The sequence below is a fragment of the Ixodes scapularis genome, unplaced genomic scaffold (genome assembly GCF_016920785.2).
Source record: "Ixodes scapularis isolate PalLabHiFi unplaced genomic scaffold, ASM1692078v2 PGA_scaffold11__112_contigs__length_91849675, whole genome shotgun sequence".
Lineage (NCBI taxonomy): Eukaryota > Metazoa > Arthropoda > Arachnida > Ixodida > Ixodidae > Ixodes > Ixodes scapularis.
This window is the reverse complement of record NW_024609837.1, coordinates 3,960,033-3,981,836: the sequence shown is the minus strand read 5'-3', so window position 1 is coordinate 3,981,836 and position 21,804 is coordinate 3,960,033. Positions and strand designations below refer to the sequence as shown.

The following is a 21,804-nucleotide window of genomic DNA, read 5'->3' as shown; positions in this document are numbered from 1 at the left end:
CACTCGTCCTTATATCCAAGCAAACAAAATTGTGACATTTTGGTACTGTTTTGTAACGATAGTTTTTTTCCCTCGGCACTACTACTAGTTGTGAAGAAAGGTAAAAAAACAGGCGAGCTGGTGAATGATATCTATAGTAACCCCGAGACTCAGGGGAAATAAAAAAACGGACAGTACATAGAGACTTCGATGTACTGTCCGTTTTTTTTTTATTTTATTTTTCCTACGTCTCAGGGTTACTATTACCTTTTCAGCTGAAAGTTTGTGTAGCCTCCCAAGTTTGCATGCCTAGTATACCCTGTCAATTTCATTGAGATAGCACAAGCATAGGCGTAGACTTTGGGGAAGCATCAGGGCTCGTGCCCCCGCCCCCCACCCCCCCCCCCCCCTCCCCCCCAAGCCTGGGCCATGGTCCTTACCGAGATGCTGTTTACGTGCCATGTAACGAGCTTCTAGTAGCGCCACGTAAACAAAATAACGCCCACGTTGCCTTTATTGACAAAATACATGGGAAATAGAATCCCAGCATGCTTTCGTTAGCTTCAATCTCCAGTTCTGGTGAAAAGGTAACGCTCAGCAGCCCAGCACCCCCCCCCACCGGAGAACTTCTTGGCCGGCCTGCCTGCCTGCCCCCCCCCCCCCCCCCCCTTCAGAAAATGGAAAGTCTACGCCGCTGAGCACCAGTACTTAAAAAGTAGACCCTCCAAGGGAGTGCCTCCTCTTAACATTTCCCAAACTTGGGAATTCTGGAAATTATACGTTAAGCGCCCGACTGGACCAGACGAGCAACCACATCTAGATTAACCCAGTTTCCAGTGAAAGCATCCTGGGCGCTCCCCTGGTATATTACGGTAATGGCAGCAACATTCTCACAGCCTCAAGTTTGGGTCAAAGCAGGGCGCCTCAACGGTGCCACTCTGCAAGAGCGTCCTAATTTCGCTGTCGGACAGTCCGGCCTCCTTCAAGACCTCTATGGAATGCTCTCCAACCAGGGGTTCCTTGTAGTCCGGTTCGGCGGGCGTACGGTCTAGGCGTGGAGCCGGTCGCGGTATCGGAGGACCGTCGCTGCATTCGTGGAAGGCCTCGCGGCTCGCATTGTGCGGATGCTTGTGCGCCGTGTCGTGATCGAGGACCGGCACGACGCATGCGTCCTTCTGGTCGAAGACGCGGCACCACTCGTCCTGCGTCTTGGTTGCGAAGATTTCAGCAAAGACCCGCTTCGATTCCTCCCAGTCGCCCATTTGTGGTACCGTGTCTGGCTCCAACCCGAGGCCTGCGGAAATTTCTCATTAAATAATTTGAATGCCTCTTCACCAACGAGTGTTAAAAGAACCACTTTTAGGCTTTTAATCCAATGCACCTTAGACATTCATCTTAAAGAGCTACTATTAGGTGAATAGACCCTTTTCAAAAGTCAGTCTACCCGCTCCGCCCAGAGCAAAACCCGACGCTCTACTGGCGGCATTACACCGCTTCTCAACCCCAGGAAAAGAGAACAACATGGAAAGTATAGAGTAGAAAGTGGAAGATTGAGAAGCTGGTCCTTCCACTACGCCTTCGATTCACCAAGTAGTAGGCTGTTCTTCTACCAACGCCACTAGAGCAGCAGCATTGGAGCTTTTTAGATTGCCACTAGGTGACGCCGACTTTTGAAAAGGGTTCACTGAAAGGCGGGGGACAAGATGGCTGGATCTCTCAAGATAACGAAAAATGTAGTTTATCATGGTTTGAAATTTCTCATTTTGATTAAATATGAGAGGTTACAATCAAACACTCTTTACCAAGCGCTGGAGGGTGGGGAGAGGCCGAGATAAGAGGCATTCATGTAAGAATTGAGTCTCCTTTTTGCGTGTTTGACAATGGCTTTGAACCAATACCAAGCGACAAATCTGCCTGCTATAAAGGGAGTCTATCAAAGCCACCTTGTGGTTGGCGCAGATAAACTGGGTGCCATCAATCACTGTGTCCTGGCTCCCGCTCCTTCCCTTCTACACCCGTGAACTTGTCTCAGTGCAGAAGAGAGGAGTCCCACCTAACTTTGACTGGATTTACATAGGAATGCCACATTTGGGGGTTTCATATGCCAGACCAACAAAGGGCATCTGGTATGCCCCAGCAGAGGACTGAGAAATAATTTTGACCACCTGAGGATCTTACGACGTGCAACCGAAAGCTCGTTTACCTCCACAATAAGCCTTCTCCACAATAAGCCTTCATCAGATTGCGGGCACCTCGGCTCGGATTCAAACCCGCCACCTGGAGATCCGTAGGCCGGCGCTTTGGCTAGGAGAGACCGAGGTGGTGACTGATTTGTATACAAGTAGAATGCACGTGTTAATTAAGTCATTTTCCTTAATTTAGAGAAAATGCAGATAAGTGCTTCCATCTGGAAACTGCTTGTTAAATTAATTCCCAACCTTACGCTTCACTTCTGTCTTCTGTACTACACGACCGATGGACGAATATTCATTCATTTCAAATGATGCAAACGAAGCTGTGCTCGACAAGTGGCCATCAAACTAATTGTCAACCAAGCAAATCATCTCAGCCGATGCATTCCAAACCCCTGAACCAGACTACCGGTGATGCCTCTTCACCACGGTGCTTGGAACGTAGTCTCCAACCGGTGTATTTGGTGTCTTATACCTCCCATGCATCAAAAGTGGTCCCAAAGCGGCAACAAATGAAGTCGCACGAGCCGCTGTGTCACGTTGTTGGATGTTGCGATTCTGGAGGTAGGTGCTGGAAGATCCGGGAAGAAGCACGAGCAAATGAGAGTTCATCCCAACTTCAAAGCTTCCTTGTCAAGTTGGAGTGCAACCTGAAGAAGCACAGAATCACAGCAAGCAGCAACGTAACACTTCTACCACATCATCGGGAGAAAGTCCCTGGACCACTTTTGAGGGCACCGTAGTCTTCGAAATAGAATCAGCAGTTAAAGAATGGTTTCTCTACAAACCCAGGAGGAGCTCCTTGTAGAAATTTGGTTCGAGGGCTCCGACGGACATGTACTTGCGGTCCTTGGTCTCGTAGACATTGTAGAAGTGGGTTCCTCCGTCCAGGATGTTCTTTCCCCTCTCGTCGATCCAGATGGGCACCGCCATATTGGAACTCCGGGTTCTCCATAGGAAACTGCTAATGTAAGCGGCTCCTTCTACCTGTGTGCGACAACAGGATGAGGCTGCATTTCTTGGCTGAAAATATAATTTTTTGCCGGAAATGGCGGAGTGGTTTCGGCGTTGAAACTTTTCCAAAATGATCCAGCCTCCCCGCCCCCACATGGACGGATGCGTACGGCTGAACCCACTAAATCGGGTGGTAGCTTGTGCCACCTAGCGAGGCTTCCATACAACTTTCTACCTAGGACAGAAATGGGTGCTTGCCGTGCTGGTGTCAACCACTTGACCTCTGCCAGACCTTGTTCGTTCCAGGAGAGCCATGCATATTCCGAGAGCGGCGAGAAGTCCGCCGCCCCCGAAATCGGCTATCCCATTCGGCAGAGGCACGGGTTTGCGGCCGTGCTCGCCCAGCATGGAGAGCACACCTGTAAACATCGAGCATTCCCGCACTGATGCTCGGACATCGCAGCAAACAGCCGGATGATGCGCTTTTAACTAAGATTATCATTACTAATTCTATTATTATTAAAAAGACACTGAATCTTCCCAATTTTCTTTTTAATTGCCTGGATAGGACAGATATGTTGCGAAACAAACTTTTTACACACACCAAAAAATTCTTTACAGTCAGTGTGTAGATTGTGAAAAATACACCTTGAGTTGGGAGCAATTCATAAATGTGCTTCTATTTCGCTCAACACACTCAAAAGTACCTTGTAACATAAATATTTTGCTAAATCTTTTTTCAGGGAAAGTGTTTTGTGATGGTTAGGAGAGAGTTCATTCTATGACAGGCGAAGTTCATTAGGAACACATAAAAAAAGTTTTTAGGGATCGAGTTTTGGGTGTTTTAATGATAAGAGCAGTTTGTGTTTCGGTTTGAGGACAACGACGGGTACCGGAGAGGGCAAGGTAGTTGATGTCGTGTCCGGCCATCATCGAGAAGGGTCCCGTCTGCCCAAAGCCTGTTATACGAGCATAGACCAGACAGGGGTTTGTCTGGAACAGGACGTCGGGGCCAAGTCCAACCCGTTCCATCACTCCTGCATTTGCCAGACATTGTTGACTGCAGTCTTATCTCGGGGACGGCTCCAAACTGGACAAGTGCCTCCTTTATCTCGACATTTGCCGAGACATGCTGGAATGTTGTCTGACAAGTTCCTAATCCTGTAAACAGGGAATAGATGTGTGGCTTTCACTCGTTCTATTCCAAGTGGTAAACATATGTGAAATTAACTAAATGTGTCAGTAGTCATAAGTGCCAATTGACATATGTTTCTACATTATTATTACAGGCACCATTTCACCGGAAAAAATTCTACTTACATGATAAATGAACTGCGAAATGGCAAGTAGCTAGCAAGGTTTTGCGCACTGTCTACGAACATGCAAACTTTATTTTCAAGGTATAATAATTTGTGGATAGTATATATAAAAAGTGTGATGACATTTGTTGACTGTGCAGCTAACACAGAAGATGTTGAATGCTAGGCATAATAAAAGCTATATTATAAAACCTAGAGTGCATCGATTGTCCCTGAAAAGAGCTGGAAAGGGTTGCTATCAATGACAAAGATGACCTTACCAGGTCTAAAAGACTCGATAAAGACATCCGATGCATCTGCCATGCGCTTGATCAGAGAGCTGCCCTTTTCGTTCTTCATGTTGATCACGATCGATCGTTTTCCTCGACAGAGCCGGTCTGCGTTCAGTTGAGTCCTGGGCTATAAAATCAGTACTTTAGGGAATCGTTTCCCGAACGATCGGTACAGCTCCGACGGGGAAGCTGTTTTCACGCATGCGCCATTTCAAAGAAACCTTCTTCGCAGGCCTGACAGACCAGTTTCGTAAGCTTCTGTATCGTGAATCGTGATCGACTCACGGTTGAGCCAGTTGAGCGAGTCGTGAACGGTATTTTAGGTACGTTGCAGACGGACTTACCCTGTCCACACGGATGACACTGGCTCCGAAGTCCCGCAGGACCATGCCGCAGAAGGGGCCCGGTGCCAAGCCGGCCATCTCCAACACTTTGATCCCTTTTAATGCCATCACGCAGTTCTGAGAGGATGCAACCGTTCAACCGAGTTTGCGCGGCCCCGTTCAGAAGTGGGAATTTCTGTCAGGTTGATTACTTGGCAGCCTTGAGGAATGCAAACTAAAGATGGGAAAAGAAGCTCCGAAGAGGAAATGCCGCCACGCTGTTGAAAACTTTGCGGTGTTTTTGTTCCTTCCTCGCGTTCAACGTTCTACGAGTTCTACTGTTTACGTCTCTACTGCCTACGTCGTCTGCGCCAGTCTGCATTTTGGTACGGGATAATAGCCCCGCAGACAGCCGGGCGTGTTTACTAAAAGTTTTTAATCATTTTAATGATAAATCTTCAATTAAATTACAGCAATAAATTCCTAAGAATTTTATTGTACTGGTTGCACCATCTAATTTGTTTTGTTTTATTTCTTATTTTTGTGGTGTTCGTGACGTTGTGGCTATTCTCCGCGTAACGGAAGGATTACAACATGGCGGCGTATTCAGACGATTCGAAGTCGGGTTTCGGAGTCGCTCCAAACGTTTGGTCATATTTATAGCTGCGACTTGGACACCAGTTTCAAAATTAAAGTGTGAGTATCCTCGAGTTCTTTCCCATCCATCCTCCGTTCTGGATACCTCCATCTAAAGCCGGAACCGTAAGCCCATACAGTGCGCCAAAAGAAGAGTGTGATTAATAATTGGGTTGTGGGGATATTTATACAGCGTGTAGTTGGTCAGCTATTTAAAGTTGCGACGAGTCACACGCTGTAGATGAGCAATTTAGCTAGTGCAGTACTACCGCTAGCCTGGGGTCTTTAACTTAATGCTCATTCAGATGGAAACGGGCGGGGGTGGGGCTCGAGCCCAGGATCCCTGGGTTCGGCAGCGCGAGCTTTCGCTCCACGCGCGTCGAGCTGGGTGTGCGCTTTAACCCACTCGGCCTCTCCCTCAGTGCGTACAGGTGGTCAAGCTCCTCCTCGCCTACCCGTCTGGTCACATGACCTCCCCGTTAACCAATCAGCATCGAGCAGCTCACTCCTCCTGTCCTACCCAAGAACAACGATAATCAGTGTCGTGTCTTGCGGCCCCACTTTTATCCAGCATTCACATTTATTGGGCTTCACAAAATGCCTAACACCTAATCAAATTATGTTTCACATTAAAACGTGACAGGGTGTCAACTTGCTATCTGCAGGACGCAATGCGCATGCCCATCAGGGCTTTCCCGCTGAAAAAAATTAAAGCCGTTTACAACTCCCTGTAATGCCGAATTAGAGCGCAGCTCTTGAGGAGGAGGAGGGGAAGGTACATCCTTCCTCCCTCCTCCTCACCTCCTCATCCTGTCTGCTACTCCTCCCTCCGAGCGGCATCGCCGTCGCCTCATGAGGGTCATGTGGCGTCACTGAAGTCACGTGACACCCATGGGCTTGTTGACGCAATCGTCATCACTAATGATGACATCACTGATGATGACATCAGTGCCTATGATGTCACACGTGATGTCACTGATGACGTCATCCATGACGTCACATGTCCCATAATGCACCGCACGGTTACGGCGAAGGCGACACCGCTCAAGCCGAAAACGGGCACCTAAGAGCTGCGCTCTAAAACACTCGCTTAACTACCGGTCTGGCGTCGATTCCCACCTGGTGCAAACGCTTTCTTATTGCGATGGCCTCTTCCCCATTACTCAAAAAGCCACGTTTTTACCAGGCTTTACTTATGTCCAGGCTTCTTGAGATGCCAAACACCTCGCCAAAGAACGTTTCATGTTAAAAAAATAACTGTCAAATTAACTGATTGTTTTTTTCAGCGATTTTCAGAGACACGTTGAGCTTGGTTGATTCCCGAGTGAATTGAGCAACGGGAATGAAAGTGTAGTTGCTCTCTTGCTCTATTAAAAATGCCAGCACGTTTGCGGGGCGGTGTAATTTTAATTTGTGTTATCACATCAGGTCAGGGCCCAAGGTGGTCATATAAACAAATTAGACTAGAGTATAAGTTTGGGCTAGTTAGTATTTCATGATTAAAGATTAAAACAGCGCAAGGACACGGACAAGAACAAGAAGGTGGACAAACAAGGCGCTGACTTACAACTGTTGCCGAGACTGTTGCTGCGCTCCCGTCTTTGACAAGTGTGAAGTGATTAGGAAAAATAAAGACAAACTCACTCGGGAAATCATTGAGGCGCGGGAAATCGGAAGATTGGGGCAAAACTGTGTCAGCACTCTGTCACTATCTTTACCAGATAAGGAACGTTCCTATTTAGACACACAGTGACAGTGCATAGCGATGGCTAGTGAGCACGTGGCATCCAGCACACGCTTTTTATTCATGTTTTTGTTGTGACAATACAGTATTTATACTCGCTGTTAGAACGAATAAACTTCAGTTGTAAGTCAGCGCCTTGTTTGTCTACCTTCTTGTTCTTGTCCGCGTCCTTGCGCTGTTTTAATCTTTAAACAAATTAGACTTAACAATGTCATTGGCAGGTTCACAGGTTCTCCCGCCGCACCCCGTCTTAACGTCGGCACTCAACCTTTCCAGTGTAGGATATCTGGCCCCCAGGCTCAAATGAGTTTGAGACCACTGTACTATAGGGTGTTTTCACTGACGTAATTTCGTCGGCCATTTTGTTGCGAGCTGTCTGGCCTGTGCCGAAGGTGAGCATTCCAAGGATTTACGTGACCCCTCAAAGGCATAGAGCACAGAAGCTTATAAATCTTACCATATGCTCACATCTCCTCAACAGATTGCAATGTAATCCGTTAAATTAGTAAATTTGTTTGAAAAACAAACAACAAAATGGCAGATTGACATAATGTGAAAGCACCCTATATACGAGGGCAAGTCAGAAAAATTACGGCTGTAAATGCGAAGTCAACATATCGATTCCCAGCGGTGGACCTTTCTCGGAGCGGCCCGGCCCTATCTGCCGGTAACTCCGTGGCACGGCACTGCTGCAAGTTGTTGAAGATGGTGATTGTGCTTCACACGTCCACAAAAATTCTATCACAGGGGTATCTCAAATTTAGTGCTGCGATGGAACAAATGTCTGCACCGGTGACGACTATGTGGAAGAATAGTGTAAGCTACGTAGAATTGCACATATATTTGTAATTACCTGTATCTTATTTTGGCTAATAAAAAATAGGGGCAGAGACTTTGATTCGCCTTCGTACATACATACCTTATTATTCCGTGCCCCAGAACGACCGAAGTCTTGATGTGGGGTAGACACGTCTGTACAATGTGAACAACTCATATATAGGACAACAATATGATCATGATGTGAAAAGCAAGGTTTCTAGTTCACGTTTAAAAGACGCATAAGTCTGTAAAAGCATCCATAGAAGTATTCAATGATATGGCATGAAAAGACAGTTGAATATGTGAGATTGGACAAAGTTTCTCCTGAGAGTCAGGATTAAACAAATTGGCGTATCTACCAGAATGTAGAGGCACGTGAAAGTCAAGACAACAGAGCAAGCTGCTGTCTATCTGGCCAGGAATTATTCTGTGCGACAGTAGTAAGTCGCACCCAACTCTTCGACTAGCTAGCATCTGTAAGCCAAGAGTCTCCAACTATATATGCATAGTCATAAAATTACCTTTGTTTAATTTAACAATCACAAACGATTTGAATAAACCTCTCCTGGACTCTTTCAATTTGCAATGCGTTGGTTGCTGCGACAGAATGCCACACAACACTTGCAAACACAAGACTGCTTATGTGTAGGAATGCGAATGCATTATAGTCCCGTGGGTGAAATGTTTTCGAGTAATGTTTCTAGAGGTATTAAAGGGTAACTGCAAAGAAAAAAAAAGTGTTTTTAAACAGCCTAATTGGGACAAGCTTGTCACAAAACAATTTTTCTGCCAAAAACAAAATTTTTTACAGCAATATTTATTGCACGAGACTGATTGTAGTTTGCGGCTATTTCGTCCGTTTTAAATCCTGCGCCACAAAGTTGGTATTATACGTCACGTAGTGGCTGCTATACGTCACGGGATGACGTATAACAGCCACTCCGCGCGCGTCGAAAGTGCGGGAGTTTCAAATGTGCAGAAATTGTGACTCCGACTAAATTACGTCCTGTGGCATAAATATTGTCACGGGTGGTGACCAAAAGAAACAATAAATACACAGAAAGAAATAAACGTTCAATGTGGCGAACTTGTGCCAAAAATAAAGAAGGAAACAGAAGAAAGCAGAGCGTCGCGGGCGTCGAAGTCGGCGTGTCAGCAGAGTCGAGCGCTGGGGCGAGACTGAGACTGACTCGACAAGGTCGCGGGCAGCTGCTTATCTACCGTGCGTCCCTGTCTCGAAAGTTCGGCAAAGAAGGTTCGAGCGTCGCGCGCTCGGGGCGAGGATGAACTGGCACTTTCGAGAATAACAAAGCAGAGGGAAAGTTACGTCTGCTGCGAGGATGACCGGGAATCTTCTAGAAGACAGTGACCAAGCGTTGCCTTCTCGGCTCTGCGGGCGGCATTATCCCCCCCTTTAAAAGTGCATCGCCCCGATGCAAAACGAAAGGAAAACGGAAATGGCTAAAACAATTACGGCGAAACAAAACAAACATGCAGTGTCACAATCCTAACGCGCGTAGAACGGCTTGAGTCGAACTACGTGGACGACCTCGGGTCGTGGCTGGCGGCGTCCTGATGGGCGAGTTCCGTCGGGGAGCACCTCGTAGTTCAAGTCCCCAAGGCGGCGGATGACCTTGTAGGGTCCGAAGTAGCGTTTTAACAGTTTCTCGCTGAGGCCGCGGCGGCGAATGGGCGTCCACACCCATACCCTGTCTCCGGGCTGGAACTCCACGTCGCGGCGGCGAAGGTTGTACCGGCCAGCGTCCACACGTTGCTGGTCCTTAATTCGAAGACGGGCTAGCTGGCGTACTTCTTCTGCTCGTTGGGTGACCAGCTGGGCGTCGTCAGTGCCGTCATCCGTCGGGTCGTGGGGCAGCATGGCGTCGAGCATCGTCGTTACCTTTCTGCCGTGCACCAGCTGAAAGGGTGTAACGCCGGTAGTTTCTTGAATCGCCGTGTTGTACGCAAACGTGACGTAGGGCAGCACTTCATCCCACGTCTTGTGCTCCACGTCCACGTACATAGAAATCATGTCGGAGATAGTCTTGTTTAGTCGCTCCGTCAGCCCGTTGGTCTGCGGGTGGTATGCCGTGGTCCGGCGGTGGTCGGTGTGGCTCAGGCGGAGTATCTCTTGTGTCAGTTGCGCCATGAACGAGGATCCTCGGTCCGTAATCAGGACTTGGGGAGCGCCGTGTCGGAGGACGATAGACTCCACGAAGAATTTGGCTACTTCCACGGCGGTCCCCGACGGGAGTGCTTTTGTCTCGGCGTACCTGGTGAGATAATCAGTTGCCACGATTATCCACCGGTTTCCCTGCGCCGACGGTGGGAAAGGTCCGAGAAGATCCATTCCAACCTGCTGGAATGGTGCAGTCGGGGGCGCGATCGGTTGCAGGAGACCTGCCGGCTTCGTCGGTGGTTTCTTGCGTCGTTGGCATTCGTGGCACGAACGGACGTAGAGGTGGACAGTTTTCGGGAGCTTGGGCCAGTAGTATTTTTCTCGGATCCGTGCAAGAGTCCTACTGTAGCCAAGGTGACCAGATGTTGGGTCGTCGTGACAGGCTTGGAAGATCTCTTCTCGAAGACTAGCAGGAATGACCAGGAGCCACGTCGAGTTGTTGTCCCCGAAGTTCTCTTTATAGAGGAGACCTCTCCGGACGGCGAATCTTGGCAGGTCACGCGAGAAGGCTCGGGGAATCGTACCCCCTCGTCCCTCCAAGTGGTCGATCAGTGCACGCAACTCAGGATCGTCCCGCTGGAGCGCTGCCATGCCGTGAATGCTCACCGCGCCAAGAAAGTGGTCGCCGTCGTCGTCGTCTTTGGCACATCCGGTAGCTGACTCGACAGGGGCTCTGGACAGGCAGTCGGCGTCGCTGTGTTTTCGGCCTGACTTGTAGACCACGGTCACGTCGTACTCTTGCAGTCGTAGGCTCCACCGAGCGAGGCGTCCCGAAGGGTCCTTCAGGCTCGCTAACCAACACAGCGAATGGTGGTCGGTGACCACCCGAAAAGGAGTCCCGTACAGGTATGGGCGGAATTTCGTGATGGCCCAGACGACGGCCAGACATTCCTTCTCGGTCGTCGAGTAATTGCTTTCCGCGTTTGACAGCGTCCGGCTAGCGTATGCGATCACGCGCTCCGCACCGTCTTGTCGTTGGACCAGTACCGCTCCGAGTCCTGTATTACTGGCGTCCGTGTGGACCTCCGTTTCGGCTGATTGGTCGAAGTGGCCGAGAATCGGTGGTGACTGGAGCCGTCGCTTTAGTTCGTCGAATGCCTGTTGTTGTTCTCCACCCCATTCGAAGTTCACGGCGTTTTTCGTAAGGCGCGTTAGCGGCGCAGAAAGCTTGGCGAAATCCTGAACGAATCGCCGGTAGTATGCGCAAAGTCCAAGGAATCTTCGGACGGCCTTTTTGTCGGTGGGCGGTGAAAAGGCCGCTACGGCGCGAGTTTTCTCAGGGTCAGGACTTACACCTTCGTTGCTCACAACGTGGCCCAGGAACTTCAGTTCGCCGTAGGCAAACCGGCACTTCGTCGGCTTGAGGGTGAGTCCTGCGGTCCTGATTGCCTCAAAAACGGCACGAAGGCGTCGCAAATGCTCGTCGAAGTTGGCGGAGAATACCACGACGTCGTCGAGGTAAACGAGACAGCTCTGCCACTTGAGGCCTGCCAGGACGGTGTCCATGACACGTTGGAACGTTGCCGGCGCCGTGCACAGTCCGAAGGGCATCACCTTAAACTCAAACAGTCCGTCGGGCGTGACGAAGGCAGTCTTTTCTCGGTCCCGTTCGTCGACTTCGATCTGCCAGTAGCCACTCTTAAGATCCATCGACGAAAAGTATCGGGAGTGGCGCAGCCGGTCCAGCGTGTCGTCGATGCGGGGGAGCGGATACACGTCTTTCTTGGTGACCGCGTTGAGCCGCCGGTAGTCAACGCAGAATCGAAGCGTTCCGTCTTTCTTCTTCACAAGCACGACTGGAGAGGCCCACGGGCTGCTCGAAGGCTGAATGATGTCGTCGTTGAGCATCTCCTGTACTTGTTCATGAATGGCCTCTCGTTCCTTTGGGGAGACCCGGTAGCGTATATACACTTGCCGGAGAACACAGTGGCGCTGCCCGCGTATATACACTTGCCGGAGAACACAGAGCCGCGAGGGGAAAAAGAGAGAGAGAGAGAGGAGGAAAGGGGGAGAGAGGCCGCCGTTGATTGGCCCGCGTAGTCACGTGGTACGCGCACCCGGCTGTTCCGCCTTCACCCCCGCCGCACCGCGCCCGCGAGCAGACGGCCACCGCCGCCACCGGCCTTTGGCTGGCTCTGGGGCAGCGCCACGCCGGCCCCGCCGAAGTCAAGTCAAAGGTACGACGCCGCGAGTGTGTAATCCAGAAAACTGAAAATGTAGAAGTGAGATCGACGTTCTCACAGTAGACGCCACGCCCAATATACTCCCAGCAAACCTAGGCAGAGCACATAGCTACTCGCTGCCTTAGGCCTAGCGCGCGCAGGGGGGACGCGCCGAAGTTATTTACCGTGTCGTGTACAAATAAACTTTTCCTCACCACCTCCACGCCCAGGCGTACACGTCGATGACGCCAATGTTTTGTCGCGTTACGGCCCTGGCGCAGCACAGCGCGGTGCCGCTAGCTAGTTGTTTGCGTTTAACCGATTTCCTGATCGCCACTGCTCGATTCCAGCCATTATCAAACGTCTTTCCGACTTTCGCGATTGACGACTGGCCTCCGTGGGGTCTAAGGACGCGAGCGAACGCCCTAATATTCGCACGTGCATAAGTTGCACGAACAATTTCCTACCTGAGAAAGCGATTCTGGCTGTTAGTACGCGCGTACAAGCTACGACGCTTCGCATTCACACTCGCCTCCCTCGGCAATTATAGCCAGAGTCTATCAGTGTTTGATGCAAATCTACGCGCTTTTGGCTTTACGACGCTATTAGACTGAGTTTTCTGCGCAGCTGTGGCTCGCCAACGCGTAGCTTCACAGCCTGCTATCCCACTGTACTAAACGCACGCACCCGTGTGCCTTCGACAGGGCTGCGGACGGAACAGACTATTATATTCTTGTTTTTATTAAGCGAAGAGAGCAGGGCTGTGTTCCAAATGAATCCGAGTTACTCCGGCGGGTCGTGTCACGTGACAACAGAGATTAAAAAACGCTGGTCACGGGTAGGTTTTAGAACGCCAAGGTAAAAAAAAACCTTACCCTGGAGTAGGATCGAGTAAATTTCGGAACACGCCCCAGAAACAGGAATGATGACCTGTGCAGAACATTTCTAATTTGTGAGTACCTAGGCAGCGGACGACTGCGTGCATGGGAAAACGGAGGTCAGACTCAAGTGCTAGCGCTACTCACTTTGGAAGACGCCGATTGCTTCATTCATGGGAGTGTGCTGGTGACGGAGACTAAGCGTGCGTGCTGGCTTCGAATGCCTAATTTGCATTTTTAAGAAACCCAAATTTAAAGGGTGACTAATTTCACACTTTTATTGTGTATATGTTAAGAAAAAACCATTGCCTGAGCTTCTGCAAACGTATGTGAATGCGTCAAAACTGGGGGTGTGCAAACATTTCAATTCGATAATCACTATCCAATTAAAATTGGATTGTAATTGGACTTCCGAATTGACACATGAAATGCCGTTAAACAAAATTCGTGTTTAATTAAGATTACTCTCCCTAGAATTCCATGATACCGCAGGTTTGTGCTGGATTTTATTCAGGCATCACCAATCTTCCCTGAAAAGTTTTGTAACACACTTAGGACTTGAAGGCATTAGAGAGGGGGGTGGGACAAACAAAATATTATACAATCAGGAATATACAAACATAAGCCAGGTAGCAAAAACGCACAAAATATAAAGAAAAGTGTATACAAGTGAAATTATAGAACAAACCAATCAGAGAGGTCGTAATATTCACATAAGTGGTCTCCACATTTTTTAATACGTCGGAGGATGGTATGTTTACTAGTTCTGTAGGAAGGTTGTTCCAGTCTGAGAAAGTGCTGGGAATTAATGAGATGTAATAGGCTAAGTAACACAATGAGGAATCCTGACTTTATATGGATTATTTACGTATGGTGAAATGAAAGCTGGATTTAACATTAGTTTGTTATTACAGAAGTATCTAAATGATAAATTTCATAGAAAAGACACAAACGAGATTTTGGTGTAACAAAAGAGGAAGTCGTGAATTAGTTTTCAGTCTGGACACTAGCTGTGCGATGACAGTTTCATCCACAAACATGTCATGCTTTGCCATGTTGAGCGACATTAAGAATGGCAGGACAAGCACCTTCCACAAAGCTATCCACCCTTTCCCTTTTAGCAGACTGAGCACTGGAGAGGAGGAACCCACCAATCGCATAGCTTTGTGGGAGGGGCTTGTCCTGCTATTCTGAACATGCAGGCGACTACAGGTGGCAAAGACAGCAACCCGATTGAAAAGGTTCAGCCGTATCTGTCCAGCACGCTGCAGATGCTGGGTATCCACACCTGCAGCATGGATAAGTGAACACACTCTTTAGCTGTCTCAAGTTTGTCGTTGCCAACTTGTCGTCAGCGCTTTTTGTTTGCATTGGCCGCTCTATGCAAAATACGCCGTGCAGGTGTTTTCTTTTGCTAGGCAGTTGTTTCGTTTCTGTGCATTTCAAATAAAAATTTTGGTGTTCTATATCCAATTTATCATTTGACTTTGTCGTCACTTTCTGGCTCGATTCCATTCGGGCTGGAATGTCAGTATCCACGCACCCACACTCAGAACATCAGAGTTGGGTCTGCTGCACACCTGTTACAAGGGTATCGCCACTAACAGCCAATACTGAGCAGTGAAACTGTGGTACATGACAATGATTCAGATGAAATTGAAAATGTCAATAAAAACAATGACAGCTCCGTAGTAGTTTGTTTCCTATTTGTGGACATAAATAGTGCTGAATATTTTTGAACAGGCCTGAGGGTTTTCACCAGGTCTATCTGATGCAGTAAGCATTAAAAGCTCTGCACTCAATAGTTGGCGAGTCATGCGCCGATTTTTCGAAAGCTTACAGGCAGCGTCAAATATTGATGTTAATTCAACATGCACATTGACTATGCTTGGTACCCAGTGTTGTTTTGAAAAAGTTTCTATGGCATGCCCCTTAATTTACATGTGGAAAGCGATTCATTGACATCAGCACTTTCCGACTCGGCCAATAGACCTTTCTGAAAAATCCCACATTGCCCCTTGACAATTCCATGTTGCAATGCAAGGAGTAGTGGGGCCGCACCGATGTTTGCTTGGGCCAGCGCAGACGCTCAGTAATACGCATTTCTTCAAATACGTCTTCTATTGGTCCGAGTTACATGTTAAAATTTGAAGTTTAGAGAGAAAATAATAAATAAAAGCTTCTTTCAACGTCGGGGAAACAGTTTGTGGGTTATCCTTGTCCAGGTACGACCTGAAGCACACCGCCCTACACCGGTGCAGGTAAACTGATTAAAGCTAGAGCGCCCACTTCTTCAAAATGTACATGAAATTTATTGCCAAATAAACAGTGACACACACGATGAGGCACCTGCAGAAAAGTAAACAAGACAACTATCCAGAACCACAGAGACTGAGCAAAAAAAGAAAGAAGGCTAGTTTGCGGCAAAATTGGACACCTCCATAGTACTGTAAAACCCTCATGTTCAAGAGCTCCTAAACTTCGCAAACTGAAAAATTTGCGCAATTAAGTTTCAATGCAGGCGTCTTGAATTTGCAAAATTTAGTGGCTGCAACTAGTCCTCTTTGACGGATTCGCGAAAAATAGGGGCCATGAAAAAAGGGTTTTACAGCATTTAAATAGTGCACAACGACACGCGGACAAGAAAGTTGTCGGCTAGTGTAACATACTGGGTGAAGAAGCCTGTCGTGGTCTTGTAGAAGCACAGCGGCTACGCAAGTGTCGGTGGCGTCTCTCCTGAGCAGAAACTCTTTTTAAAGGTTCAGTCCCCTTAATTCAGGGCCGGAAAACATCTTGAGCTGTTTGTCGTTCAGGGGTCCAGATAGCCCTGTTCTTCCCTGTCTGTCTGTGTGTCTCCATGAGCGCGCAGGGGCACGAGACGCGGCAAGGAAAAGGGAGGATAGAACAGCGGGCATGTGGAGCACCGTTGGATCGTGGAAGGCGATAGGGCACTCAAGTCGGGCCACCAGACCAGGACACAGCAATACGCCAATCGAACCCTTCTACATCCTTTCAACTCTGGCTTCCACATGAGAGTGGCATGTAAACGTTGTGGGATGCACCAACTCAAGAAATTCAACAGTATAAAACCAAAAGTAGCGAATCTCACAGCTGCGAGCTTTCAACCGGTGCCTGCATTGCACTGCACCTCGACACATGGCAAGACTGAACTTTCGCTTCCCTCAGTGAAACAAAACTGATAAGCTCAATTTCACCCTTTCTTCTCCTAATTGACAACCAAACACCTATATTCGTTTCCTGATGCATGTCTTATTTCTGTCCTTTTTCTCCAGGCGTCTTTCTGTGTACTGTCTCTGTCAATAATAGCGTGACTAGCTTTTTCCTTCAAATGGCTTAGTCTTTCTTAATGATGAGAATTATTTTTCTCCCTAAATTATAGCGAAAAGTTAGGAACTCCCAACACCAAAAGGCTGTTTGTTGCCTCCGATAGTGGTGCGGCTCCTTGGACAATTTCAGCACTGGTAGACGGCTGCTGCGATGACCACAGGAAGTCTTCATGACACGACACGGCCTCTTAACGTAAGCAGTTTGGTGCAAGCACAGGAACATTAGAAAATGCTTCTCTGTAGTGGTAGTGGACCAGCGCCAGCCGACTACAGATGGCGTCCTGCTGTCCAGCTACACGTCCCAATGTTACGGCAGATGTCATACATGTTGTCCTGCAGTGGAATGATGTACTCAGCAGTAGAGGCAGGCAGGGCCGTAACCAGGGGGGGGGTTAGGGGGTTCTGACCCCCCCCGAAATTTTTTTCTGGGTACGGCCCTGGTCGGTGCACTTGCAGCCAGCTGATTTTAATCTCCGCCTCTGCGCACGCGCAGTGGCGCCAGTCGGCTACCGGGTACCAAACCGGGACCGGTTCTCCGGTTTGCTGTAACTCTCCATTATATGCTACCGATGCACATGATTCATAGGCGAAAATAAGACAATAGACACTTTCAAAATGGCCACCGTTGACCCCAAAACCCCCCCCCCCCCCCCCAAAATTTTTTTCTGGGTACGGCCCTGGAGGCAGGCATCTGTCTCAGCTGGTGGGCTGGGCTACAACTTTGTGAATTCGAGAGGAGCCTTCTTTGAAAGTAATCCTTGCACCAGGGCGACCACACTGTAGGCAAGGATGAAAAATAAAAGCCCAACGGCAGAAAGGCTGTCCATTCTGACTTCACACGTAGCAGCGTTGCACACAAGGATAAAAAATGAAAGCAAAACGGCAGGGCAGAAGTCTGCCCGCCGTGACTAGACATGTAGCGGCATTGCACACAAGGATAAAAAAAAAACTAAAGCACAATGACACAAAGTCTCTGTCCACCGTGACTTGACATGTAGGAGCATTGCACATGAGGATAAAAAATAAAAGCAAAATGGCAGGAACCCTCTGCCCACCGTGACTGGACACGTAGCGGCATCGTGTCCCCACCAACCTGGTTTGTGGCAGCAAATGCACAGTGCCACTCTGCCTGAGCCACATGGAAGTGGCACACGGCTGGACGGCCTCAGGCCAGGTTGTTCGCAGGGCTGCCTACTCAGCGGACACATTATCGGTCATGAACGCCTGAGGGGCCTGCAAGTGCCACATTAAGAGTGAGAATCTCTAATGGCATGTACAGCAATGTAACATGAGCATGCTGCAATTTTTGGCTTCTCCAAATAGCAACATGACCTCTCATAACTTCCAGACTTTTTTGAAGAAATAATATTTAAAGGGTCCTATGTAAGACAGGCTCTCACTTCTAAGTTGTCAAGTCAGCAAATGCAAATATTTATTGTGGAATTTTGCTGATGTAGCAAATTCCCAACTAATATTTTTAACCATGTGAAAGTGTGCACAACATTCAGCAATCCACAGATGAAACAAATGGATTTGCTCATATTCGAAACTCAGAAGTAAATGAGAATATTGGGCAATCTGCTCACTGAAACAAGTGCAAATATGCATGGGTTGAACAGAAGATAACTCGAATTGCAATGATCTTGCAACTTAGTGTGGGAACTGTATTGCAATTGCCACTTTCTGTCTAGTTATGAGCGTAGTCTGTCTCGGTGTTACTTGCATACAGCTTACTCACATGCGCTCCTCCAAAGCAGACCAGATAGGCATCCTTCGGGAGTTGGAAGACTCCGGAAGCTCTCCGTCATCTGGCAGTTGCGCAGTAGCACTGCAAGAGGGCTGGCACCAGCATGGTGTGAACTATTAGCATGATGGTGGTGCTCCGAATGCCGTCAGTCGACGAGGTGGAGTCCAGGAAGACGATCTTGCTGCTCGCAGCCAGCTGCTGGGTGCGGAGCACGATCCTGGTGACGACCAAGAATGCCCAGCAAGACACGTCTTCCGACTGTGTTGTCCTGACGTCAACACCTGCAAATGGTTACCAACATACTTGCTAACATCGCTGATCACCTGAACTAGAAGCTGATGTCCTGGGGGGGGGGGGGTATGGGTAGGGTACATGACACTCACGTACCTGGGGGAAGCACAGAACACTGGTCAAGTCCGAATCACTACTCGTAGGAAAGAGTCGCGGACAACTGCGGTTCTCTGCGTCCCAAGGTATGGGAGTTCCCTGTGCCTCCAAACCATTGTCGTTCATTCCTCCTGTGTGCCAGCATGTTCAAAAAACCTGACCGCTCTAACCCCTTCATGTTACCACCACAGAGTATGTTCTCTGGCAATTGAGGTGCTTCACAATCCATATTTCTTCACTATTGTGCATGATAATACAGGTGGAGTGGACACGAGCAATGCACCCTTAGGCGTCATGCGAAGAATGAAGATATATAATAATTTTCTTTTTCCATTAAAATATTGAAAGCTAAATATTGATACTGGCGTCTCTAGGCGACTATGAAAAATATTCACTCACTTCCGCACGAGTTGCACCATACTTTCGTCGTTTTGTGGCATTTTAAGGGCTTTTTTTTTTAACACTTCCGTGATTTATTCACAAAATGGCTTTACCAAACGTTGCGCCAATTTTATGTCTATTACGGAGGAAAGACGTACAAGGGCCAATGCTACCCGTAGCCTATACATAGGGTTGTTCGGTTTCGGGTTTTATATTTCTTTTTAAATTCGGGGGGTAAAAATCAGGTGCTATTTTTCAAGCTGATAATCGGGGAGAAATCGGGGTTTTTGTGGAAACATTCCAAAATTCGGGTTTTTTCGGGTTAAGTTTAGAAAGGTGCTCGGGAATATATTAGTGTCTTTTTCTCTTTTGGAGCGTTTTACGAGCTCCGTAAGGGTCTGTTTCAAGCCGGTAATCGAGGGGACATCAGGGTTTTCCAGCTATGATTGCCGTCAGTCGCTTCAATGGAAGCACCACTAACGGGGTCCTCCTCTCCCTCAGGTGTCAACGAAAACCCCGACCATTCGAGGGACGGTCGTCTTCGATCAGATATTTCGCTATGGAATAAACCTGTTAAGTTTTCCCAATCTGTTTACGCGACTGACTGGCTCAGGCGTTGTTCATGAGAAAGGTTGGACGCCAGCAAGATGGCCATGCTACCCAAGAGACTCTGCTGTGCGTCAACACCTCAGCAGTCTAAGGGGGATTGATAGTGCATTTCACAAGCTGCGTGCAGCAGGGCCGAAGCTACGTGGCGTGCCGAGGCGGTTCCACCTGCACAGCGGGGGGGCGGAAATGTCCCTCTGAGGCCCCAACGCCTATTGTCGCTTTTCCTCAGCCGGCCTCCACGCAGAATGTCAGGGTGAGTTAGGCACCCTCGTTGGGCGGTTGCCTGAGAGTCGCATAGCGTCCACAGTGGTGCACGCAGATTGCGAAACGAACTATCGGTCACTGTTGTCCCGAGGTAGGGCAGCTAGCGTGTGCGCACCGCAAACTCCGTGCGGCGCAAAAATAAATAGGTTGGTTATGTGGTTTAGGAATTCGGGGAGGAATCGGGTTTAACCCGATTCTCCTGAAATATGCTTGAGGTGTAAAAATCGGGTAAAATCGGGCTTTACCCGAAAACGAACAACCCTACGAGTTCCTTGTCGATCAATAGAGGGCGAACGGTGAATGGCTATATATTGAAGCTTTGAAAAGCATCACAAAAAATATGATTACACGAATTCATCATTTTATGGTAAAAAATACATACCATCCCCGATCACGAAATTTTGTGCCCGCGAAACACTGTTGAAACGCACACTGCGAATCAGTATCCCAGCAAAACAAATACGACTTATTTCTAAAGTGAACGATTGGGGATGAATGCTGCGAACTAACGGAAGATACCAAGAAAACACGAAGTGGAGTCGGATGTAAATACCATTGCGGATTGGGAAGACCCCAGGCGAAGGTCAGGCCATATGGGAAGCTTTGTCATAGCAGGCAAACTTAAGCCAACACTGAACAACCTCGAGCACGTACGCGTACGTACAGGCGGCACGCGAAGGCACCTCTGGAAGGCTTCCAATCACTTGTGCTCACTAGACGAGCACCGAGTAATTTCCAGCGTGCAAAAGATACCTTTTTTGTGCACGCTGAACGTGTCTGAGGTAGGTCATCGTCGGTTGTAGCTCCAGCACAACTTCAATACCCTACGGCACTACAAGCTACAACCACTACACCTCACACACCATTGACAACAAACCGAACAAGTAACGAACGCGTCAGGCGGCTCAGGCTAACGTTGGCTCAGGCTTCCTGCACCTGCGAATTTTTAAAGTACAGATATGTAAATTTTGCCGACGAATACGTGCCTTTCTTTTGTTTTAAATCGCTTTCTTGTACTTTTGAAGCTCTGTTAATGCTGTTGATACTTATAATCACAGAGTTATTACATATGTGCTTATAATTTGCGCTATCTGCGCCTTGATTTGATGGTGTGTGCTGGCCACCGTCGGGAACAGCCGCCGCCTTCGCAGTCACGTGACGGCAGGCTAAGGCTCTTCTTGGCAGTGACTATACCCCCTCTAGAGAAGTAGCAGACGGCAGCAGCAGACAACTGAGTGTAGGCCGTGGTCTAGGCCCATAGAGAAAGTTAATAAAACACAAAGGCGTGATTCAAATAAAAAAAAACAAAGGAATGCAACTATAAAAAAAATTATGTATTAGCATTTACACATTTCATTCCAATTTGGAGGGTGCAGGAGCAAGGCACGAGGCTGTAACCACAGTGGCTGTAACCACAGTTGCTGTAACTGGAGCAATGCTCTAACGGTCATCCAGGTTGATAGGTAGATGTGCCGTTCTTTTGTTCGTGTCCTTTTTATTAAAAATGGCCGAACTTTTCCGGTGCGAGTTGGAAAGCTGTGAAAACAACGTAACTATTCTTCGCGCGAATTTAACAAGCGATGGGGACGCATATGAATGGGTCACCAGCTAC

At 48.3% G+C, this 21,804-nt stretch overlaps 1 protein-coding gene and 1 long non-coding RNA gene across 3 annotated transcripts; both read right to left on the bottom strand.

The window, feature by feature from the left end:
* Window positions 1-656: 656 nt before the first annotated feature.
* On the bottom strand, window positions 657-5,406 carry LOC121834989 (alpha-methylacyl-CoA racemase-like). Of its 2 annotated transcripts, none has more exons than XM_042288806.1 (6): window positions 5,061-5,406; window positions 4,705-4,843; window positions 4,019-4,162; window positions 3,384-3,544; window positions 2,960-3,158; window positions 657-1,273 (listed from the first exon to the last, which is right to left on the bottom strand). In XM_042288806.1, the coding sequence occupies exons 1-6, from the start codon at window positions 5,166-5,168 to the stop codon at window positions 870-872; spliced, it is 1,155 nt and encodes a 384-aa protein (XP_042144740.1). In that variant the 5' UTR covers window positions 5,169-5,406; the 3' UTR covers window positions 657-869. The 2 variants fall into 2 exon arrangements, with proteins under 2 accessions (XP_042144740.1, XP_042144741.1); XM_042288807.1 differs by having other exon boundaries at window positions 4,705-4,838; window positions 5,061-5,154.
* A 6,952-nt stretch (window positions 5,407-12,358) lies between these two features.
* On the bottom strand, window positions 12,359-21,163 carry LOC121834990. Its single transcript, XR_006077411.1, has 3 exons — window positions 20,946-21,163; window positions 18,543-18,832; window positions 12,359-18,037 (listed from the first exon to the last, which is right to left on the bottom strand). It is a non-coding gene; the product is annotated as an uncharacterized LOC121834990 (long non-coding RNA).
* Window positions 21,164-21,804: the final 641 nt, after the last annotated feature.